The sequence below is a fragment of the Leiobunum rupestre genome, chromosome 8, assembly GCF_980474605.1.
Source record: "Leiobunum rupestre chromosome 8, qqLeiRupe1.1.hap1, whole genome shotgun sequence".
NCBI lineage: Eukaryota > Metazoa > Arthropoda > Arachnida > Opiliones > Sclerosomatidae > Leiobunum > Leiobunum rupestre.
The window spans coordinates 21,679,261-21,705,737 of NC_143391.1; the positions used below are offsets into that span (position 1 = coordinate 21,679,261).

The window sequence follows — 26,477 nt, forward strand, 5'->3', positions numbered from 1 at the left end:
AGGAATGAAAAAGTTTCGCGTTAAAAGACGCCTACATAGTATATATATATACGGTGGAACTACTCTCTCGCGTTTCCTCGACACGGTTCCACGGCGGTATGGACCCCAACACCATCTCACTCTCTACAGTTATAAATATAACGTCTTTTTTCTCTCATTCTTTTTTGGGAATCACTCGCTCTCTACTTTATATATATATATATATATTTTTTTTTCTCCAAGCGGTAAGTTCACATTGTCCGAGCCTGTATCCTTTTGTTAAGGGTAAAAATATAAAGCGTCGGGAACGGGAGGAGCGGAGGGATACATACGCGCGGTGGAGAGATCTCTCGCCGCCCACACGTCCCACTCTCTCCCTTCCTTCCTCTTCTCATTGTAACAAAAGGGGGGTACGGGCTAAGGTCGCCCCCCTCCTTATTCGGATGCTTTAGAGAAGCCGGGACCAGGAGCTTCAGAAGGAAGTTGCCTCGCGGAGAAGCCAGCTGGCGGAGCTTTCGACTCTTTTTGAAGGCCCGTAGATGAAGCTGCTCAGTATCCCCCCGCGAATACAGCTTTTACGCGTTACAATCCAGCTCCGTACTAGTCGACTGGTTTGTTAAAAGAAACGAAATATAGACAGACTTGCCAAGAAAAATCCGCGCGAAATCCCCCATAAAGATAAAAAATATAGAAGAAAGAGGAAAAGAAAATGTAACGAAACATTTCCCATTGAAAAGAGAACCCGAGAAGGCGAGAACGTCGTCAGCTTTCCGTAAGCGAATTTTCGCCCCGATTACGTTACGTATTTTCCGGGTGTCAACATGCGTCGTCTGCTTTGTTGGATGCTATCGACGCTACTCGTCCTGCCCTGCTTTTTCGAAGGTTGGTAAACACGCCACGTTTTTCAATGGACGTTCCGTTCAATTGTTATCGTAATTATTTTCTTGTCATTAAGCGAGAGGTTCTGGAGGTTAGTTCGCGAATGATATTTCAAAAATCCCTATAACTTCCGGTGGGGCTCTTTAGATGATGATAATGGCCAAAGTGAAAAATCGATTTCTACTAGGTCGTAAAATGTTGTTACGGAGCTTTTAAGAGGGCTTAAGATGGCGGAAGGGGCTTTCTCGTGGGCGTATTCTTTTTTTCTTGAGGCATACGATGAGGAATATATGAGCCAAAGCACGAGATAAAGAAATAACGGTGTATGAGGAAAAAATATTTTCATACATACCTTTTTTTTATAAAAATAAAATATCTTTTGGTAAGGTCAATCCTAGGAAACGAAGAATTAGCTTTATTTGCTTAATAAATCTGATATACACAGACCGATTTAACGAATACTAAACTAGCCTTTGATCTGTTCAAGGTACTAAATTATAATTTTTACTATTCCGAGTCTTGATTAAGACGTCGTAATGAAGCTAACCTTGATAAACCAATTTCCTTGTAAAAGCCCTTTAATTACTAAAAACGTTCGATTGAAGGAAATATCGAGAAGGCACTTAGCCCTGACTTACCACCGGTGTAAATTGAAACTAAGTGATTTATTGTGTTTCGTCCTTATGGTGGATAACGTCGAGTATTTGTTGTATCCGAACGAGAATTACTATAAGGTCTTTTGGCTTTTGATTGAACTGACAAAAGCTTTCCTAGTAAACTTTAAGATTAGGCCCCGATATTATAGAGGTTCAGCACCACGCTTCTCAACGCGAGCGCGTAGACTTTCGAAAGGCTTTGTTAGAGTTCGGAAAAGAGGAAAAAAGAAATCGCATTATACCGGGGTTATTTCTATCACTAGATTTTTATTGTTCGGTCGCTTCGAAAAAGTGCCTTAAGCTGCGTTCAGACTATGTGAAAATATTACGTTAGCATCGGTCGTGTCGTTTCGGTTATGTTGGTCGCGACGGTTCGTTCATTTCACTGTTCAGAAAGGAACCAACCTTGCACATAGATTAACACAAGAAGTGATTGTTCATCCTATCAGACCTCAGTAATAACGGCATAAAAATTGAAATAATTTTTTATCCACCTCTGATTGGTTATAGTATTTCGATGGTTCTAAAGGTCGCCACTGCCTAGAGTCAGCGCTGATGAGACATAAGGCTAATTGTCTGCTATGAACTTTTTGAGCGCAACGAAATGCAAAAATGTAAACGACACGCCCGAAAATTTAAAGTCTCTGTTGAGAAGTCTGAACGATGTAAGAAATCGAACGAACCGACACGATCGACGCAAACGTAATATTTTCACATAGTCTGAACGCTGCTTTAAAGAAAAAATATTTTTTACTTTCAACTACGGGATAAAATGGGGTTGTAAAAAGCTGTTTTCGAGGGTCGTTAAAGCGGAATAAAGGTCGCGAAAGAGTAAATATATACGCCCGCAGGTGTTCCACATCGATTCTCTCCGAACATTTTGTCTACCAACAAATAGGAATTTGATTGAACTGTTATTTCTTAACATCATATTTAAACAGTCTTTTTTTTATGAAAACGAAATATAGTTGAAATATTAATATTATCAGAAGTGTATATAAAATAGAATGTATTATAAGCGCAAGTTAATCAATTGATGGTATTATCTGTTTATTTAAACAATTTTACTTTACTTTAGTTTATCAATAATTTGAATGTTAGTTTGCGTAACATCTAGCGTTTAAGGAATTTAAATGATAATTTTCAACGAAGCTAAACACAAATTCAATCTCGAGCGAATTATACGAATGAATAAATTTTAGGTTGGTAAAGAAAATAGAACTGAAACTTGCGGGATGCGATTCAAATCCAATTAACATTATTTCTCCCTTCAGTTCATCGGAGTATATTCGCCGATAAAAAATACAATTTAAATCCAGCCCATTTACGGACAAAATAGCGTCGCATTCCGAAACATAAAGATTCTTCGGAGTAAACAATTCTACATTAATCTTATTATTATTTATACGAGAAACCAAACCCCGAACAGCCACTTTCGCGTATTAGCCATGTAAAATCGAGGTTGGCCTTTCGGTAACTTTCGGTAACTTTCGGTAATGGAAGCGGACGACCGAAAAACCGGCGAGTACAAGGCGGGGACGCTGCTAATAGATTTTCCCATTTCACTCAGCCGTGCCACGCGGCGGCGTTTGACTTCGGCGAATGCCATTTTCGACTTTTTTGAGTTTGAGGAATTTGAGAGAGGCGCGTCAAGGAATTCACTATTAGGTTACGTAAAAAATTTATTTTCTTGGTTTTTCCCCTTTCCTTACCAGGGTATAATGGTGTCCTTTTCGCCCTTTGGGAAAATAAGATAAAAGACGATAAAAAATTGAAGAAAAAATATTTTTTCCTTTTTTGAGCGATGGAGGCCATTTTAGGAGAGAAAAAGCGGGTCGCGCGTGAAGGCAAGACGCAAATTGCCTTTCACACCCAACTATAGAGGAACACTGAAACAATTTAAATTGCTTCGATGTACGTTGAAAGAACCGGCGTACTAAAACTTATAAGAATCTTCTTTATCACTAGTTTTTTCTAACGTATATAGGCCCCGGGGTTGTTTGTTCGAGCCCGGATGAAGGGGAGACGAGGCTGCCTCATCATACTTCGATTTTTCATTTTTTGATTCGAGCTGATATTTTCACCAAACTTAAAAGTAATTTTAGATGTTTTCTCGTACGTTATTTCCCCCGAGTTTCGGCGGAATGACGCGAGGGTAAATTTCGGTGTTTATTAAGCGTAGAAAAATAGTCGTTGACTATTGAAATATGGAAGATAACGTAACCCGTCAGATTTCATTAAGCTTGTTTTCCACTAGCGCGCGTCATAATGTTATTTTCTTTACGCGCGTAAAAACGTTTGAACGTTTCAAAGCTGAGAAACGCGTCGTTGCGCGCGCCAGTGGAAAACAAGCTTAACGATGATAACTCATTACGATGTTGTTCTAAAAAACTTACTGATAAAACTGATCAGAAGTCAGTTAAGTTAAAAAGGCGTCGAGTGTAAACTTATGAAAGGTGGTACTGTCTTTAACCCTCGACTCGTAACGTCGCAATCTTCATTATGCAGAAAACCATCATTTTAATTATGAGACAATAATGCGCGTTTAAAATGACCCGATAAAGATACTTTTCACGTCGTAGCATCGCGACTAAAAATAAAGGGTCACCCTCGCAACGAGATAGACTTTTTTTTGGCTCGTTTGGGAAAAGATGAGCGATTTTTTTACTCAACCCTCGAACGTGGTTTATGGTCTACCATTAAGCTTAGAGGGGGGAAAAATCTTAGCTTTAAGATTTTTCAATCTTTTACATTATGAAAGCCGCAAAAGATACAGAGTAGCGCGTAGCGGTGGCTTTCAAAATCGCGGGACCTTAATGCCCAGAGGATATAAATAAGGCTTACGCGCGGGGAAAAAAATCCATACATCAGTTTTTTAAATGAATTTTTTAGAGAAAGGTTGTAAGCGTAAAAATTTCACGTTTGAGATATGACAAAATTTTCCCTTTTTTAAATAAATTATTTTCAATGGATACTAAAATGTATCTCGGTTTCTCTCCGAGGTGTAGCACGCTGCTCACGAATGAATTGAATAAGGTAGTTCGTTTTAGCTCCACTTATCTTTGGCCCAAAATGAGATATTCGGGTAAAAACACGGAGCTAATATTCATTTATATTTATTGTAACATTTTACCTATGTATTATAGTGCTATATATGATAGAGCTTTTCAAGATGGTTGCCATTTCAAAATGGCGGACTAGACAAATATACAAACATTCGCGTATCCTTTTCTACTTATTCGAACAGTACGTAGATTTCACCAATAGATGTCTTTTAACCAGATTTACTTAAATAATGTAATTTTTCACTTACAAGTGTTAGTTGATCAGTGACCTGGCCAAGTTTTTCAAGGTTGCTAGAGATTTTTGCTAATATGCAAATATTTTTCAGTTATAATTTTATTTTACTAACCATTGAAGAAGCGTACTTTACTTAACTAATCTGTATGCCTAATTAATTATTTAATTAATTAACTAATTAATTAATCAATTATATTTTTCTATAATTTACTTATTCATTTATTAATTATTTATTTATTTATTATTGATTTATTTATTATTTATTATTCATATATTTTTAATCAACTAATTAAAAAATATATTATATTTTTTATAGTTTACTTATTTATTATTTATATATTTTTAATCAACTAATTAATTAGTTAATTAATATATTTTATTTTTTATAGTTTACTTATTTATTTATTATTTATATATTTAAAAAATAATTAGTTAATTAGTTAATTAATTAATAATTAATTAATTATTAATAATATATTTTATCTTAGAAAAGTTCAATTCAACTTTTATTCAACATTTATTCCCAGAATTACGTTTAATAAACCTCTAATTTACTAAAACTGTGGTCGTTAGGTGGCTCTATGTGATTAATTAATTTTTGAGTCGCGCATTGAATCCATCACCTGCTAAATATGTTATCGTAGTTAAAAGTATTTAAAAGACTCTTAGTTGCGTATTTTAGGTAAACTGAATTTCTTCCAATAAATGGGAAGCAGTGGGCAGTCAGATTTAGTATTTCGTCAAAATTTATGATCATTTTATCAACATCAATTGCTTTAGTCCTAAAGATTTGTGAAATGTGAAAGGGTGATTAGCCCACGCACTCCTAGCTCCCAAAATATATTTTGGCGGCAATTTGGCTCCTAATTTCGAAAAAGACGATCTAAAAGAGGAACCCGTTTTCGCCGCTAGATACCCAAACCACCGGCCCGACAGATTTACTCAGTGTGGTAACATTAATAATCCGGCTTCACGTCAAAGCTTACAGTCTTTCACCCGGGAGGTTTCCTTTTCAGTGTTTTTGCCTTTGATCGAAGTTAGTATTGGGACGACGGCTAAATATAGGAGACGTTATGTTTGTATTAAATTGTAAATGACTCCATTCAATGTCAAAATTTTAATCCAACTAGAATCGAGTCACGTCTAGTTTGAATACAATTCTGTTTGGATCAAATCACTTTGATCAAATCGGAATAAAGTGGTATTTATTACATTGGGATCAAGTATAACACATTTTGGATTCTTAATTTCCGAACCAAGTTGAAAATCAAATTTGTTCTACCATTTTCGTAAGGGATCACAGTCTCAATACGAGATAGTGATGTACGTCTTGGCCTAGCATTCGCAACCACATCGGTTCGATACTGTAGTTCGATAGCAGTTCCGTCGTTCAGGACGCTCCTATAGATTCTACCTACACGAACGGCCCTTAAATGCATTTCTCCTAGATAAACACGTCCGCGAAGAATCATTTCTGCGAAGGCGAACTATTATGGTTACTATGTTGACACTACCTTCGTAGTGGCTGTATCAATTTTAAACCTGAGTATTTCATTATACAGGAAGCCTTAACGCTTGAGAAATTAATGTATACCTAGTATTAATTCTATATACACGTGAAAACGATACATAATAAATAGTCATTATCAGTGGCGAATTAAGCGATAGTCTGACAAGGAGACTACTCGAGCTGGTTATCACCGATTTTGTTGAAACTCGGGGGTTAGGTAGACCTTATGGTAGTATGAAAATTGCCACTGGTTAAAGGGGTTTTCCCCCGAGTTCTTCGGTTTCCCCTTCCCATAAAAACTTATAGAGGTTAACGGTAATAGCAAAAGTAAATATTGAGGTAAAGTCTAATACTATCGCCTCGACCTGCGACATCTTATTTGAGGGGTAAAAAATTCTTGGCTTTGGTGATGCCTTCCCCCTCGCCACTTTTCAGGAACATTAAGTGTATCGATGTACTTCACCGCGGTAAAAATAGTTCGCTTTAAAATACGCGGATATCAGTGGCGGCACTAGGAATTTTCGCGAGGGTAGGCAAACCAAATAAATGGGCCCCCGACCCGGGACCCCCCTTTTCTCAACGAAATGCTTCAATAAAATAAAGTAGTGATGTACATGACGAACAAAAAAGTTCTAACAACAGTAAAACGAGTCCAAATATAACAGAACTGGTTTTATTTACTAGGAGATACCTCAAAAATTTCTAAATACATTATCGGCAATTGTTTCATTGTTATTTATAAATAATTTTATCTCTTTGGGGCCCCTCAAAATTTTAAGGTAGGCAGTGGCCTACCTGGCGTACCCCCTAGCGCCACCACTGGCGATATTAAACTTTCGCTAGCGATAATTTGATAATTTATTTTCCAAAATAAAGTATATAAAGTAGGTATATGATTGAACCTAAAATACGTCATTTTAAAAACAATAATACGACATTTTAAAATAGATACACATGTATCTTAAATCAGTCCTTTTACTTTTAGTAAGCTTAATATGACGTGATATCGCGCTAGCCACAAATTTATGTTATGTGGAATATATTACAAGAAAACGAATATTGAAACGGATTAAAACTTAAAAAGGTAAGAATTTTAAATGACATTAAAATTAGACTTTTTTTGTGGCTTTTAATTACTAATTGACATTCAATTCTAAGCCAGAAAAGGAACATATTAATTGGTTTCATAAAAAATGACTAGCCAAGGGTTAAGTATTGAAGCATTGTTGAAGAATTATGAAGATAATTTTTCGAACTGAATGTAACCTATAAAGCTATTTGCGAGTCGTTGTTGATGGATGGAAGTCTTTAGCAAATACTAGATAAACTATGCTTAAAATACAAGCATAACACCTAAAATTTCGGTTCGGGTTTGTTTACTGACTGAAGCCTTTTGCTCTCATTTCAAATTCATCCCTCAAATAAAAATTACACTGTGTAGATTGAACTTTCGGGGCGTTTAAAATTGCAATCGGCGTCAAAGGTTGCTTAATTACGTGGCATTTTTATTCACTGTATTAAACTAATCACCTAATTAAAATCTTTAAACGAGGTCCAAACAAAACCGAGCGTGAAGTAAAATACTAGGCTAGCGTTTCTGTAACAGAAGCGGACGATTCGAGACGTCGAAAGCGAGGACCGAAACAATGTATCCCAAAATTCCCCGGAATGCACTACTTTTCTCGGGAAAATATGCCGAATAAAGTGCTTTTTCATTGGTGGAAAAAACACGTAATCGATAGCTCTTTAAAAAGGATGTCAAGCGTGGTGGAAGGTAAAATCTGAAGGCACTATTAGACTTTATCTCAATATTTACTTTTGGTAATAGTTAGTGTAGGGAGGTGTTGGCTCACGTGGCATGAAGGGCTTGCGTCTACCCTCCTACGCATTGTAACCCGGCCACCTGTTTAAAGGCATTATAAGTCGCTAGATGACTTGGACTGATTATTATTTATTATTTAAAAGGGAAAAGTTGCAATGGGCTTTAGTTTTCCCATGGAAAATGAAAATGTTTTTGATCTCTCAAAACAAAAAAAAATTCCATTTAAAAAAGCATGGGATTTTCTTGGTTTCACAGGGTACTTACTTACTTAAAAAAATTAAAAAAATTAAATTTTCAAAACATACCCAAAATATGAATTTGACCTATTTTGGGTAAAATTGATAAATGATTTTGGCTAAAATTGATCAATTTTGGTAACCGAGAAAATCCCATGCTTTTTTAAATGGAAAGGTCAAAAACATTTTGAATTGCCATTGTAAAACTAAATCCCATTGCAACTTTTCCCTTTGGCAACTTTCATACTACCATAAGGTCTACCGAACCCCCGAGTTTCAACAAAATCGGTGATAACCACCTCGGGTAGTCTCCTTGTGAGTAGACATAAGCCGAGGGGGCCATAGGCTGTCGAAAGGTAGGGGGTCCCGAGATGAAGTTCGAGCATGGTCAGTGGGGCCCTAATAAAGCTCAAGCCTATTGACCCGAGTAGTTGACATTAAATCTGATTTAAATGATTAAATCTGATTTAAATGATTAAATCTGATTTAAATGATTAAATCTGATTTAAATGATTAAATCTGATTTAAATGATTAAATCTGATTTAAATGATTAAATCTGATTTAAATGATTAAATCTGATTTAAATGATTAAATCTGATTTAAATGATTAAATCTGATTTAAACGATTAAATCGTGATGAATAAATCACGATTAGAAATTAGAACGAGAATCAGAATGATTATATGGTGATTGGAATGATTATAATTGTGCGTTATTAGAACGAGCTGATTTGGATAATTTAATATGTGATTAGAATTATTATTTCGTATTTACCGCGCTCGATAAATTCTCGATTCAACCGATAATTATTGATTAAATCGTAATTAAAATGATTAAATTGTGATTAAAATGATTGAATATAATTAAAATGTTTAAATCTGATTAAAATGATTAAATCCTGATTAAACAGATTAGATAATGATTAGAATAATTAAATCTCGTTTAAATCGTTATTAAAGTGATTAAATCGTGATTAGATTTTCCAATCTTGATTAGAATTTTTAATCTTGATTACCCTGATTTAATCATTTTAGTATGCTTAAGACGCACACAAAATGGAAGTGACCTGCCCTTCGCTCTACACACCACAATCACTAGGGTAAAATCCAACGTGACATACTTATATATCATTATATTTTTTATGTAAATATAAATAGTAAAAATGCATTATTCCATGATAGAAATTAAGAGCTATTTAAATCTGGCTTTATATTGTTATTATTACAATAAATAATATTATAAATTATTTATATAAATTATAGTATTGATCAATTACTTAATTAAGCCCCGTTTTCAATTACGATAAATTTCAGGCTTTTCGCTTTTGCTTTTTTAACGCGCTTTTATTTAAAAATAAGCCTATATCAAACTTATTTAGATATCTGGTTCTCGCGACAATAAAGCCGATAGAGAAGCTTCTCGCGGTTGGTTTTGACGGAAAAGCGTGATTTTTGCTCGGAAAAATAGTGATTGAAAACGGGGCTTTAGGCGTATATATTCGTAAAATATTATATTTTATGTGTAAATTTTCTTTTAGACATTAAAACCTCAGCACGCTCTTACAAAAGAAAAACGCTTTGTAAAAAATAGTGAGAAATGAAAAAATTATGCTTTGGCTGTCATTTTCCAAAATGTCAACGAATGTTTTCGAGCTAGACGTATGTATAGTAATAAAAAATCCATAACAACCTGGCGACACTATATGCCAGGTATAAACCACTTCTAATATTTTCCAATAGGGAGCTAACAGTTCTACGTCTCACGACGTCACCCATGCTTTTTCCTATTGAAAAAAAAAATTCTACCCAACATGGCGGCCAAAGCCAAAGCTACGGAGTGTTAGCTCCCTATAATTTCCGAAGGTTTTATTTATATTGCCTGGACTGTTTAACATCTTTTACAATAATTTAAACGCAACCCCATTTCTTTTAGTTTTACCACAGCTCCTACTTACACTAGAGCGTTATAGTTTACATTAATTTAAATCATATTAAATATCAATTGATATTATAAAACCGTAAGATAAATATTAGTGTTATTGAATGAAAAATTAATTAGCTCTAGTACATTTAAACTTGAGTGCTAAATTTAACACAAATTTAAAGTAAATGAATTAAAAATCGCATTTTCTCGTTTTACCACCAGATGGAGCCATGAATAAAAAATTTCAATTATTTATGAAACTCACGACGTCAGTAAAAGATATCTATTGGTGAAAGTTAAGTTCTATTCGGATAATTAGAAGCGATGATACGAGTGGTTTTATATATATCCGGTCCGCCATTTTTAAATTGACGCCATTTTGAAAAGCTCGATGGTAAACAACGCCACTACGCTGTTTCTATCATAAGTATAGTGACTATGTTCGAGGAAATACAAATGGCAACTTAGTACTCGAAGGCTCATTCGCGCATGGACTAAATAACATAAGATAATTTTGGCAAACTCAGTTGCAGGTTAAGAAAGGCCAAATATCTAGTACATTTAGCGGAAGGATACTAAATCGGCGGCGGGAATTTCGAATGTCGCCTATTTTCTATTGAATTCCTAAAGGTTCCTACGCGTGTTATATTAATCTATTTTAGAAATGTCTATTGCGTAAATTTCAAAGTGATCAATAAATATTTAATGTACATTATTATTTTTTAGTTTAATTATAGCGTATTTTTAGTATTATATGCTCATAAAAAATCAAATCTTGCGTTTATGTACGTTAAAGTGGTATTCTTGACATTAACCGTTCTATACTTACCCGGGACTCACCAAACGGATATTTTAGGTATGCCTCCCTATTAGTACTAAAATTAAATTATTACAACAGTTTTAAATCTTATCTGTGTTAATTAATGAATTATCACTTTGATATATAACGCAATAGACGGTATTTTCCAAATTTATATAACCACGGTGGAATTCAACCGGAAACAGGCCAATCCGAAATTCCCGCGGCCGATTTATCTATCCGCCAAATGTACTACATGTAGATATTTAGCCTTTCTTAACTCGCTACTGAGTATAGTAAGAGCAGTAGGATTGGGGTAAGAATTTCAATTACGATTCCAAATGAAATTGAACTTGTTTACGATAAATAGAGGTTGTATAAGTTCATCATCATTTATAGATCAAATGGGGCTTTCTAAAGCGAAGAGAAATGGCAAAGTGAGTTCCCCGAGGGGTATTGACGCAAAACACTAGTAAGACGATAAGGCGACTCGAGGCTCGCTTCTAATCACAATCACGAATGAAATGGATATTACATTCTCGAAAGATATTGGAAAAGTTAAGTTTCCAAACTTTAAGCTAAATACGCGAATCATTCGGTGACGGAATCTCTCCATATTAGAGAACGTCTAGACTCGGCCGGATCGCGTCGGCCGAGTGACTCGCGAAATAATTCACTTCGGGATAAATTTAATTAACTTCAAATACATCTCTGATAAAATGACCTCGCGGAAACGCGCCGACTCCCGGATCTTTCAACGCGAACCACCAAATTAATATATTCTCCATTTTTTAACCTTTTAGCTCGAACTTAATTTCTCAATTTCATCTACACGTATCGGAGTAAAAAAAATAAAATACCGGGGTTAAGAGCCCGATGTAAGAAACGGGAACGTCTAGGCTTACGCGGCGCTTTGAAGTTACCACGAAGCCTTTAACAGTGACTTTGTTCAGTCTCTACAAGACGTGGAGAAACTTTTAAAATTAGATTACGAAATTTTTCCGCGATTAATAAATAAAGCGTGGGCGCGAGTGTTTTCCCGGGTTCATTTTTTTCGGCGTGTATTTTCTTAGCAATAACGGGACGGTGTAGGGAGCTTCTTAAGTTAATTTAACACGCTGGCTAATTGGTTATGGCATCTTGGCGGAGATAATTCTCGGGACGGCGTCGTCTTGAAAAATGTGTCTTCCGCAATTAGGCCACTTTATTTTCTCATCCAGGAAAAATGATGTACTTAGTGAGGCACCCCCGCTCGCCTATCTCTAATGCCCCTGGCGTCACGAAAATGAGAGTACACCGATACGAAGGACATTATTAGCTTCTACGCCTTGATATATCTACCCGAGGTATAGGATCGCCCGGATATTATAAATAATTACGAAAGCTATTCTCCAGCGCCATTTACAACTCCTTTCACGTCGACAAAGCTATTTATTACGGAGGGAATTTCTCCCCTTTGAGAAATATTTACAACGACGCCTTCGTACCAGCCGCCCTCCCCTCCTCATCCCAAACGCGTGTCTTGAGAATGGAAACGTTGCAAAGTGCATTCTTAATTTCGAAGGTGTAAACTTGATAATATACGGGCGAGCGCGTTCCACCAGCTGCCCAACTTTAATAGCGTATAGTAAGACTTCGTAGTAACGGTATGTTCCTTATAAACCCAAACATTGCGGATGTCGCGTATACGAGCGACCGATGGGAATTCGCCTCATACGGAGCCAGTATTTCGGATAAACAACGTATAATTTTAACGTACCAAAAGGGGACATTCCCGACTTACATCCGGGGTACGCGTGTAGTTTCGATTCGGGAAATTAGCGTATTATTTCTGTTTAGTAATTCGGACGAACCAAACACGGCGTACGTGTCCGCGTAATTCGCCGGTGAAGGATTAGAGTCCCGCAACGAGTCACGATCCTCACGTGCCGACTTTCATTTAAATCGGTGGTGCGAAAAATCTCCGCCAGGCGCGTTCTTTCCGGCGGCCCCCGTTCGAAAGCTTCACCCCAGTCCGCCTTAATCGAATATAGTGTTAATTATTTGCAAATAGCCAGGGCGTGCCTTTTACGCGAAGATTAAAGAGACTCGGGAATGACAGTGCTCGTTATGAGTTTTCGGAATAATATTGCTACGTGATGAGAGTGCCCAATTGGGACTCCGCTAAACGGGGCTAATCACAATATAAAACGAATTAAAGCTATCCGGCCATAACGAGGGACGGATTTATGTATATTAACCCCAGACCCCCGCCCCCCATGAACGAATAGTTGATTTTATAAAATAAAAAGTGGTCTTGCCCAACTTGTTAAAATGTTGCTCTTACGTCACAAGACCCAGCTTTATTAGTATTATTTTTCGCACGAGCGATTTGCACGCGCTCTAGAAAAACCAATATTCCTCTGGCGACTGTAGCGCGCGCTCGTAGGCTTGTCAAAGTAAGAGACTGTGACGTAAGAGCAACATTTCAACAAGAAGGCCACGTTAGTTTATAAAAAGAACTATTCTTTTCGGCTTTGGAATAAGTCCGGCGAAAGGACGTACGTTGTAGGAACTCGCGCAATAACAAGCCCCGTACAGGAATTGCCAAAGAGAAAATTTTTAAATCTCCGGACGCATTCCATCCTATTTTATATAAGCTTTCGGGGACGATAGCGTATATAGAGAAATTGAGTGTCGCTCCGTCGTGAGTAAACGCAATTTCTTAACGCCTACGTCTCCCCCTTTTCTTAACGTTTCTCTTTGACGTTTGAAAGCTATGGTTAGGAAGTCGCGACGTGGTTGAGTTTACAGGGTGTTTCAAAAAGTTATGCAAAAAGTTTTAGGAGTTGCAGGGGGTGAGTCGAGAAGTATGCCTGTTTTTTCCCATTTTGCCACGATGAGTTAAAAGAGCGCCAGAGAGCTTCAAAGTGTGGCCTTTACTAGCCCCTGGAAGTAGGCTGTAACAACCACCAAACAAAGCAGCAGGGAAATGCGAAAATTAAGGTATGGGTTCCTGTGATAGGTCAAAAAGGACTTTGTAAACAAATCGAGGTAACCAGCGTAAAAAAAGTAAACCTAATCAGTAATTAAAGTCGTGATGGACCGCGATTTCAGGCAAATTCATCGTACCCCTGAAATCGCATTTCCCTGCTGCTTGGTTTTGCGCTGGTTGCAGCCTACTTCCAGGGGCTAGCAGGCCACACTTTGAAGCTCTCTGGCACTCTTTTAACTCATCGTAGGAAAATGGGAAAAAACAGGCATACTTCTCAACTCACCCCCTACAATTTCTTAAAATTTTTGCATAACCTTTTCAGACACCCTGTATAGATGAAGATACGTCACCGTTAAAACAAAACCACGTATCTCAAGTTACGTGGTTTTGTCAAAATTTACATATTTAGATTCTACACCCCAATTTACGTATATAACATAAAAAACATTAATAGGTTGCAATTGGATTTATTTTTTTAAATCGAGAAAACATTTAAACGTATTTTTGATATTCACAACTTATTTTGCGCAAAAGCACGTATCTCTAAAAATTCCCCTTTAGCAAAATATTTTTAAATTAAAATCCTCATAAATTCAATATTGAAACGAAATTATTTATCTATAAAATTAACTCACATGTAAAAACCTAACACGCAATTTCACAAGTCCCTGAAAAATTAAAAAACCATTTTTTCTCAAAAGGGCCACCGACGAGATACGTGGTTTTGTTTTAACGGCGATGAAATACTGTTTAAGTTTACTTTTTTACGCTGGTTAACTCTATTTGTTTACAAAGTCCTTTTTCACCTATCACACGAACCCAAACCCTAATGTTCGCGTTTCCCCGCTGCTTGGTTTTGCGCTTGTTGCGGCCTACTTCCAGAGGCTTGTAGGCCACACTTTGAAGCTATCTGGCGCTCTTTTCACTCATCGTAGGAAAAGGGGGGAAAAACAGGCATACTTCTCGACTCACCCCCTACAACTCCTACAAATTTTTGCATAACTTTTTGAAACACCCTGTATAGTTTTCGCGTATAAAACGAGACACTCGTCGGGAGAAAATACGTATTCGCAGCGCGTGGTGGAGAAACGGGTCGACGTATACGGGCGCTTAAATGTGGCCGGCGCCCTTGTGGCCGGATTAGAAATTTATTCAAATATAACGGAGTACTGTCATATACAAAAACCGACTAGATAAGAGGGAAGAGAGAGAGAGTAAAAAGTACCGCTTCGAACATTCCGGAGCGAGGAAACGTTCCGCATCAGGGAACTGTACTTTCTGGGTTGGTGGACGTACTATACGTGCCTCGGCTAGGAAACCAGGCCGGTCTGACAGGTCTTTCGTCCGGAAAAAAGGGACCTATTTCACTCTCGACGGCAACTTTATACCAGTCTGCCCATTATATAAGTATGCCAGGGGAACCAAGAAAAAAAAAGATCCGCGAACACACCATTATATATATATAAGACCTACTGTACCGACTTTGTTTATCGCTCGAAAATTTTGGGGCGAACAATTCCGTTGGAACTTATTTTCCTTTTAATTTATTGTCCTATCCCACCTTTCTTCTCCATTTATTTTAGGGATTTTTTCTCCCTACAGCGTTGCCTTGCCAACCCAAGCGAGTTATAATTAGCTCTATAAGGCCGGTAGAAAATTATTTATGATAGTTAATCCGTTTTATTTGTCTGGAAAAACAGCTTCCTGGGGGATATTATAAATTTAACGCGCTCTCCGAAGATTAAATATGTATCCGAAGGCGGGGAAATAAGTTTCGGCGAAGTAGCCCATCGCGCGGATTATTTATCTCATTTCTACGCCTCATATATACGAAATCTTTAGCAAAACCGCTCATTTGAAAAAGATGATAAAAATACGAATAATTAGCGAATATAAAATGTGAAGGAAATCGTTTTTGGCGAAGTTCAACGCTAGTACGAATGAACTTGGCCACTTTGAAACGAGTTTTAAGAGCGACTCCCCTCTCTTTATTAATCGGCGTAGGAACGGTATAAACGGGGGAGGGAGATATCAAGGAGGCTTTTACGGAGTCTTAGCCGGGGATAATCTGTCTCGGGAGAGGTCAAACTCGGAAAGGGGTAACTATAAACGTAAACTACTTGTTACGTCGAAATGAGCCGCTGTTTCCTTCGTTATTAGCCCGTTGGAATGCCGCGTTTCCGTCCGTAGACCTTTCCCGCAAATGATACAATTCTAGCGGGTTAACACCGCGCCATACGCATTCCCTTTATCGCTGGCGGAACGGATGACACTGGAAGTATAAAGAAAACAACCCCACCCGCGCCGAATAAGAGGAACCCTGCCGCCAGGTCTGGCTTCCAGCGAGCTATCGACAAAGTCTCGGCTCTAGAAAGTATCCTATATATTTGGGAATCCCCTCCCGCGTAGGAGATTCCGGGGTTCTCAAGTGTTGCGATTGCCTTTTAGACTCGTGACGGCGTCGGCAACCAAGCTTGCCTATAAGTGGTAGACTCATTAGGAAAGTAAATTGCCTTTCTCTCTTTGGCTGACTGCAACCCTCTTTCTCTACCCCATCCTAACGACCGACTAAATTTCCTTTCGTCATTCTGGGTAATTACTAACCCCCTCTACCCATTAGGGCCTTTTTCACGCGGGCTTTACAAAGCTTCGGGAAATTGGCTAAGAGAAAGAAAAAGGCTTAAAAAGGAGAGAAATAGAGAGAGAGAGAAGCTAGTTGCCCTCTCGAGCCAAGCTAGTATGAAATAAATTTTATCGGTAAAGTGTCGTGTTATCCACTATTTTTTCCTTTAGCTCCGCGAATCTTTTTCTTCTTAGGCATTGGTAACTGGGATCCCCGCCAGCAGCCAACTATTCCCGACCAGGAGAAGAATGGAGCCTATACGCTGACTGGGGAATCCCGAGGACGGGTACTACATTTTAGTATCAGGAACGGAATTAGAGAGAGAAAGAGAGAGTCCAAAGGGGGAAAAACGGCGCGGCCAGCGAAATAAAAAACGAGCAGAAACAGAAAAAAAAAAGAAATAGAAAAGATAATTTCGTTTTCATTCGTAACAGCTTGCTTGGCCGATACAATTGGCAACGAGTGGGAGCCTTTTGCAAATAGGGAATTACAAAAAAAAAATTCCCGACCGAGCATATCCGTCGTAATGTCGTTGGTGGGGATGGTTTTAATTTATTTAATAGGCGCAATTTTCCGAATTAAACGGCGATTATACCGAAATTAATATATTAAAAAGAGAGGAAATGATGGGGACTGGGAAATAATGCTTAATGTTTCACGACCAATGTTCTTCGTTGAGTGATATAATCAAATAAATACGGGCCAGCTCAAAGCGTCATTTCTCATTAACGCTATCCCTGATTACATAATCGTTTGACATTTATTTTAGATATTAATTTGTTAATATAATCAGGCGGTAATCTATCTCGCCAAAGAGATTTTTAAATCCATGATTCATATTTAAACGTGGGTATTTCTCTTATTAGAGCTCGGCGGAACAGATACATTTCCCGCAAAAATTTCGATTATTCATAAAAATTTCGGTTAACTGTTTATCTAGGGATATTATTCGCGGTTATAAAACTACTTAATATGCAAAAAATAAGTTTTTATTCGGATAATTTTCCGTTATGGATAAAAACAAATAAAACGGATATTTCTTATCCAGACCCCGAACTCTTTCTCTATTCCTTATTAAAATCATGAATTTATTCATATTCAGCCATGAATATAGAACAGTAGGTTATATACCTGGTACCATCATTATTAAAAAAAGGTTGGACTTTCTGCCGATTTACGTCACAACGACTATTTAAAAGAGCCAATCGGAGGTGAAAGGATATGAAAAATCCCACTCGTGCTCTGGAGTTACAGTGAGTGAATTTTAGATTTGCGTTTCGTTTTTTAGACTCCCTAAGTTTTAGATTAATTATGGTTTAAAAAGTGCTTTTAAAATGTCCGTTTCTACCAATATGACTAGTTCAAAAGTGAATCTTTTGAAAGCCATTCTTTCCACCTCTTGTGATAATTTTTAGAATCTATCATTATTTCATTTACGTAACTTATCGGACCTAGGCCTAGCATCCTTTGAAGTCAGGTTGAATTACTTTTATATATTTGGCTACAGCTAGGAATTCTGTTTGAATTTTTGATTTTAATTCAGTCAAAATACTTGATTGATAAGTATCACAGTCAAGACGGGTTCACTTCTGTTAACAAACGTGAACCAAAATGGTCTAGATATTCGAGCCTTTGTGGTTTTAAAATTCCTTCCTCCTTATCAAGGGCTAACCTAGCAATAACCTTTTGGGTTAATTCTTCACTCGTTAAATTTATTTTAGATAAACTAAAACTAATTTCACGCGCAAGTTTCTGGTTTTTCTTACCCATAATTCAAGTTCAAGTTCAAGTTCAAGTTTATTAGCTGTAATTTAGTAGAGTTACATTTTAAGGTTTAAGTGCCAAGTCATTAGTGAGTTATAGCCCTTGTTAAAGAGGTACCCCCTCACTGTCCGTTTGCGTCCTACCAAGGACAGTAGATACAGGGACGAGAAAGTGTATTGGCGGCCTCTGTTGGAATATATCACCTAAAATGACCTAAACGTAAGGAGAGTTAGTTGTAAACAAAAAAAAATGGCGGTCACCTAATTTTAGCGGTTCTTGACGAGGCTTAAGTGTTCAAAACAAATGGGCATTTTTTTATTTACGCTCGTAGTTTTATTTTTAATTTAACATCAAAATGGTAAAAACTAACTTCAATAATACTGTCCATGGTGAAACACGTCTTAACAATGGCCGTGGTTTGTTTACATCTAACTCCCCGTGAATATGAAGACGTTTAAAATCGATTTTTTTTTCCTGCTTTCTCTGAAATAGTCGACCGTACTCGATTCGCCGGGCCGTCAAGGTAATTCGAAAGAATGTAAACCCCCATTTCAAACGGGACGTTTTGTCGACCACGTGTCGAATTATATGGCCTTGACAGCCCGAAACTTTCAAAATTCTTGAACCTCCCCCCCTTTACAGAGAGACGGTGGCGGTGGCAGATGATTTTGTATGGTGGAAGCTACAGCTTTTCCCGTCCGGTTAGAGATACAGTGTCCATGCTCATATCAAACGGACTCAAAATATTTATGGACGCGAAATTTTAGGCGGACGACTGTATGCGGTGACGCCCATAGTGACGCCACTGTGGGCGGGGTTTCAAAGCTCAGCCCTTTTTTTGAACGTGATGGCGCCAGTATCATAGGATATCTATATGTATGGTTGAATATGAATAAATTCATGTTAAAATGGAATTAATATTTCAGGTTCGAACGTGTGAAATCTTAATTGATAGGAAAAATTATGGGGCGACATAAAGACATTTAATTCCTAATATTGGTAAGCGGACTATTAAGCCGATTCATTCTTAGGTTAGCGGATAATATCTAGTGGCAGCGTTGCCAGTTGCTGAACTACAATTATCGTACCAGAGCCAAAAACTTGACGTTAAACCGATTGAAAACTTATCGTACATTATCGTACGCGTTGAATTATCGAAAAATGCGTACGTCTTAAAAATTGTCTCGATATTATCGACGTGTACGATAATTAGCGTACGGCTGGCAACGTTGCGGCTACTATAGCCAGTTGGCTTACGTGATTCCCGGTAGATATCGTACATTATCGTACGCGTTGAATTATCGAAAAATGCGTACGTCTTAAAAATTGTCTCGATATTATCGACGTGTACGATAATTAGCGTACGGCTGGCAATGCTGCGGCGACTATAGCCAGTTGGCTTACGTGATTCCCGGTAGATATTCTCGCAGTCATGCCAGATTGAGGGAAATTTCCCACATCTAGGGAAATTTTGACCCCACTAAACGGTAAAAGTGGAAAAGGGAATTCCGTCCCAAAATTATGTAAATCTAGGGGAAAAATATTTTATTCAAAGCTAACATAAAAATGGCACACCATCATTAAATTAAATTATTATGAAAGAGTCAATTAATACAATATCATAAGTATATTGTCAGATTCGCTTTAGCTTCCACCCCTGAAATATTTTTTTATATCATCTGCTAAATAACTGGCCGACGAGTCCGAACGACTTTTTCCCGCTCTATCCATAGTACAAACTGATTTTTATACTAGTAAAATTTTTCCTAGTTTTTATTCATAGCGAGATGAAATAAAATTATTATTTTCTCCACGACATTTGTTATGTTTGTTTTACAACATCCCAAGTAATTGTTTTACGCAAATATCATTGTTTTTAGTGTTATGGAAAATATTGAAATTTTGGTCCAAAAAGGGAAATTTTAGTCCAAAAAGGGAAATTTCAAGGGTCGGAAAGGGAAATTCCATTTTCGCGACCTGGCATCACTATATTCTCGGCCTACATGGAGAGATCAAGGATTCTATATTTTTAGAAGGATAGGAAGTGACTAGGTTCCCCTGTATAAACAGCCTGGCGGGAAGAGCGTGGAGTTTTACAGAAGAGTGACGTCACGAGGCGAACGGCTTGCTGCTTACCACTGAATTGGGAATAGTACCGCTAGAATGGCAATTTCAATCTGCTTTCCGCGAAACAAATTTTTCAAAATTGAGAACTCTATCATTTGTCGGCGGATTGGGTAGCCTGCTGTGGGGCGGCGGGCCTCCGTATGAGGGCACGGCGGTCCTGTTTCCCGGCCTTTTGGAGTCACACCGGGATCTCCGGTGCCAGCTGTGCCGGGTTACTTGGGCCGCTGTGCGCTCGTCGTTCCCCTTTAGGAGCTCTCTCCAAAGGGTTTGACTCTTTACTTACGTAGGTAGGGTGTCGGCTGGAGTTGCTACAGCATCCACTCTTAATCCCACTGCTGTGTGCGAAGTGGGGATTGGTCCACACATTGCTGCACCTTCTGCTGGGTTAAGTGGCTCGCGTCAAAGGTGCGACCATCATTAGTAGGGTACTACTACCCATGCTGGATTTGTCACCTGTACGGGCTAGGTGGACGCTGGCGTAGGGCAATATGATGATAGGCCTCCGGTGGTATGGTCTCTGTTATTAGGTACACCGGGCTATAAATTCTGACACACTGTCGGTGGCGCCATCCGCTGTTAGCGGCGGAAACTATATCCTATGAAAATGACTTTTTCCAATATTCCACCTTGAAAGTGATAGATGGCACCACCCGTATAATGATAGAGTTAACGGCTGAGTGCGCCGATTTGAAATTTCAGAATTTGTTTCGCAAAACCACGACTCCTGAACGCGCCTATGTCATTCTAGCGGTACTATTCCCAATTCAATGCTGCCTACATATTCGCCATTTACCGGAATACATTGTACGTTTGGGCACTCGATTAGAACGAGGTAGTCGAGGGCGTTTAATAAATCCCGAGAGGCGAAGAAACTGTACGGGCCGAAATGGCCGAATTGAGAGTCCGAGAATATTTGAATTACTATTAATTAAGTGTAATGAAAGCGGGATATTACTTACCGAAGCCCCATTATAAACTAGGACTCAAAAGACACTGTCTCGTAACTTTATTAAATCACCCGACGTGAATCATTTCATTAATTAAGTTACGACCTTAAATGCTGGTAAATGTTAATATTAACAATCTATACGTGCTTAGTATAGGCTCGTCTAAAATGTCGGGAATGCAGCTGGAAATTTTCCAGTTGCGGATTTTAATTTAAAATTACCAAGAACGTGTTTAGGTTACTTAGAACGTACGAGACTAATTGCCAGGACATGATCTACTACCTAAGATACTTTCTCAAAACAAAAACCAAGAATTTTCTCAATTCTTTAACGCCATATAAGCTGAATTTAACGATTTAATCTTTAATAAAAAGAATAAAAAGAATAATAATCAGCTAGGCTAATACCCAAGGCACCACCTTAGGCCTAAGTCATCAAGCAAAATAGTGGGTATAATCTCAAGGGTTTTTCGAGAAGTTCCCGTAAAAGTGAATTGGGTTTTTAAACCCAAAGTTGGAGGGCGTACCGTTTTTAAATATTGACATATGATAATATGAATTTTTAAATTCTTACTTTAGTAGTTTATTTTGCTATTAGATTTCTATGTATAATACGGTCAATGCCTATGTTTAGAATAGAGTCATAACTTTTGTTTCTCACGATAGATTTTATAAGAGCTATTTCTTGTTAGTGGACGTTTTTATTAGAGCACACTTTAGCTGCACTGTCTAAGAAGTAGTAGAAGGAACTAAGATTTTGGTTCTTTGGATGATTTTAAAAGGGTTTCTGTATTCCTTGGAATTTTGGTTTTTAGTGATTAAAACATCCACAATTGGCATAATTTTATACGTTTTAGCCTCAAAAGGAAATTTGTAGTGATTTCAGGAAGTCTAACAACTCTTACTCACTAAAAAACGAAAAAATATAAATAACTGAAAAACGTTTAATTTTTCAAATTTCAAATTTCTATGAAACATTCCTCGTGCGGGGGGACATATACTTGTATAAAATTGACCTTGAACCATGTCTTCAAGGTCATTCAAAAAAATCTCGAGAAATGTTAATGAATTCAGGGTTTGATAATAAAATAATCTGATTAGTTTTAATGTGACTAAATACAAGTTGGCAAGCCAAAATATACCTCTCCTCGGAAGAGTTTTTAATTTTCAATGACGCGTAACTGTATCCGTGGTTCTGCGGTAGAACGCTCACCTGTCGTGCAAGAGGGCTCGGGTTCGAATCCCGTCCGATTAAAAAATTATACTACAACCAATGACAAAAAGAGGGTGCTTTTGGAAAAACCTTGTCCCTGATTCTAAGAAACTGCGTACGCAATGATTACCCTTTGCCTCGAAAATGCGAACGCGTTCGCAGGCCTGACAGACAGACTCACCCACCCACAGACAGACAGACACGGTGGTTGTATAACCCCTCCTAGGGTACAAAGTCCCCTCGGAGAGGTAAAAATAAATACTTAATAGATTACAACGGTTCAATTATGCCCCCGTCGGCTACGATACATGCTTGAGCTCATTTAACGACCTAGTTCAATTATTATAAAACTTGTTGTCAAGACCTTCAATTTATCGGCTTCTGATTCGTCAAATTTGGTCAAATCAAAGTTATTTGAAATAATAATATGACGAGCAACAATTTTCTAATGGGAATCAAATCCGTAAACCCAACGGTTCTCGAGATATTTTTGAATGACCTTGAAAACATGATTCAAGGTCCTTAAATTTTACACTAGTAAATGTCCCCCTGCACGAGGAATGTTCCATAGAAATTTGCAATTTAAAAAAAACGGATTTCAGTTATTTATCATTTTTCGTTTTTTAGTGGACAGCCTGTATATTATAGTAATTATTTAGAAAAACAACGGTTTATAGTACACTATAATACTCTTTTTATTTAAAAAGAAAAAAGGCTTGCGTTAGATGTTTCGGCAGTGGCGATTACGCCGCCGTTGTCAAACGCGTGTTACAAATCGAAACATGCCGAAACATGTAACGCAACCCTTTTTACTTTTTAAATAAAAAGAGTTTTATAGTGTACGATAAACCGTTGTTTTTCTAAATAATTACTATAACTTATACACTAGTCGTGGAGTAGCAAAGTCATAGCCTGTATATTTAGTTCCAGACGCCACTACCCAAAACCAACATTCATATAGCGTTTAGAAACATTTATGTGTAATTGTATTTTATATTCGTCTTAAAATGTAACTGATTTTTTTAATGTTTGTATATTATTATTTTTTATTCCTTACGCATTTTTATACTATGTCCAAATACTATATATATGTTTTTGTGATTCTGTAAAAATCAAAAATGAAAAAAAAATTAGATCCATCAAAAATGGCAATGTGTATGTAGAGACTGGCCGGATATTGAAATATCAAACTATCGATTCTGTAAGTTCAATTTTAAGTAGTGAAAGTATGTTACGCTATATCTGGTTTTTTAGTCAAATCATAAACTAAATGCTTATGCGGACGACAAATACCTGTTTATTTTTGGTGCTCAAGGCTTAAATTGGCACCCTCGACCAGCGTTGCCAGATTTTTCTGACCGAATTATTGTACAAAATATTATAGTACAACAATATAAATTATGGTACCAATATAAAATAGTGTTTGCTTCCAAACATGCAGATAACTGTCCTCGTGAGTCGTGTGTTGTTTCTTTATGGAGAGTGGATGTAGTCAGTATCGATCATAGAAATCGGAATAAATAACTAGAACGATTTTTGCAATTTTGCCGCGCTCGCCGATTAGAAATTCCGATTTCTTTTCTATTAACTATCAAATGATCTGGCAACACTTGAACGTGGGCTTAATATTTCGTCACCTGAAAGCTAAAACTACATAACTTTAACTATACTTTTAATTAGTATAAAGATACGTGGTTTTTGCTTTCAGGTGACGATTTTATGTATAGTTAATAAGATGTTTTTACAAAAGATCGGTGGTCACGTGTTTTCAGTAAGTTTGCGTCACTACGGTCAAAATGAAATCGCGAAGTTAGCCGATAATTTAGTGTCGTCCGCTATTTAAGACAAGGCTTACCTGTCGTTTAATTTAACAGTAAAGTGAAAGTTCTAACTGCTATAGAAGATTATTTTTTTTTCTTAGTATTTTATATCTTTCAAGGTTAGTAAATAAAAAATAACTAAAACCAGACTACCTTATAATATACATAACACATAAAAATATAATTTTAATACAACCCTAGCCTTTATTTATCTGTTTGTAACGCTGTTAATATTTAAAACTAAAATTGTCTATACGCGGGCCTTAGTATCAGCTGCCGGATCTTAGCAGACGATGCCTTGCTCAAACATACTGAATTCCCATGAGCCTCTATAGCGAAAATCTTTTGTAGAACCACCTATTCTTATTATTTTAGTAGTAGAAATAATGTAAATATAAAAATAGTACCATTATAGTTCAATTGATTGGAAATATGGTACATTTTGGTACTATATAGTACGCTCTCCAAATAATAGTACCATTTATAATATGATGCAAAATTATGGTATTTGTACCATAATTATAGTACGTATGGCAACGCTGCCCTCGACCGTATGTCGAAGCATTTCATTAAAATCACAGACCACCACGATTTTGAATTTGACCAATACTATCGATAGTTTGATATTTCTATAGCAGCCTCTTCTGCACACGCGCATTGCCATTTTTGATAGATCATGATTTTTTTTGTCATTTTTAATTTTTACAGAATAGCCTTCCTGGTGAAGCTCCCGAATAACCGGCAAAACCAGTCGTCTAATTTTAATAATAGAGAGTTTCAGCAACCCATTTCTAGGCGTAAACGCGAAAGTCTACGTCTATTCCCGATATGTGGGTCAAAATTTCCTTGACCAAAAATTGTGTCAAATTTTTACGTCTAGCGAAGTGAAATACGGTGCCATCTATCCTTCAAATATGATACTGATAAGACCGACCTAGTTAAAAAAAATGGCCTTTGTGGTTAGTTTAACTCGTCGTCTGGATTCCTGTGTTACCGATGTTCCCAACGTTCTATTATCTGGCGTAGACGTTCGCGTTTACGCCTAGAAATGGTTTGCTGAAACTCTTTATTAAAACATTTTACTCTACAATAAGCGGTTTTTATTTTTTTTTAATTAATTTTACTTAATTATTTGTTAGTTTGAATAGATCCATAATTAAAAATAATATACCACCAACAAACGTTGAAAGTTGAAAGATTATAGCTTAAAATTGCCATTCCTTTAGCGGAAGGAGATTTGGCTTAAAATGAAGAATTGCGTTGTAATATGTTAAAGGGTTGTTGCGCCAATATTTTTCCCCTCACGCAATCACCACCGAAGTATTTACTAGCAGCGAAATGGCGCTCAACTTATGGTTGAGCTCCTGTCAGTATATTTAAAGAAAAATATATTGAAGTAACGGCGATACTTTTATTCCGCCTTTGAAGTGTAGTAAATAGTACGCCTCGTCTCTACTATACTATCTCAATTCTCGCAGACGTAACGTATCAAACGGGGAGGAGTTAATAGTGGCCCCTTTCAATTGTGGGTGACGGGTTCAAATCAATACCCTTTTATTGGGCTTTAAAGCGAGAGAGGAGAGGGTGTCTATGGCTAAGAGCTTTTCCTGGGAGGGCGTATATACAACGCTTTGAAATGATATTATTTGTATTATTACGACCCGTCGTAAAATTCCCTTCGTTTTTACGACCTCTCAAACGTAAATTTATTTATAGGATAGGCCTGAAAAATCCAAGGCGCTTTTAACCTCTCCGTCAAAACTCAACTCTTTACTGGGCCTTAAATTTTCATTACTGCCGCAAAGAGACAACCGCTTATACGAGTGCCGCCACTACCCTTCGCGCTTCACCCTTCGCAGTTAAAAAATCAATGCGCCATTGGATCCTGGTTCGAATAAAGTGTAA

General features: G+C 37.3%; 1 protein-coding gene across 3 annotated transcripts in view; it reads left to right on the forward strand.

The window, feature by feature from the left end:
• Positions 1–474: 474 nt before the first annotated feature.
• Positions 475–26,477, forward strand: part of LOC149932744 (uncharacterized) — a 37,773-nt gene continuing 11,770 nt past the window's right edge. For 2 of the 3 annotated variants that reach the window (XM_090156119.1, XM_090156120.1), the window contains exon 1: positions 475–861. In XM_090156119.1, the coding sequence (XP_090012245.1) occupies positions 801–861 (61 nt within the window). In that variant the 5' untranslated portion in view covers positions 475–800. Of the gene's footprint in view, positions 862–10,882; positions 10,937–26,477 lie in introns of those variants that run through there. The other variant, XM_090156121.1, reaches the window with a different exon arrangement.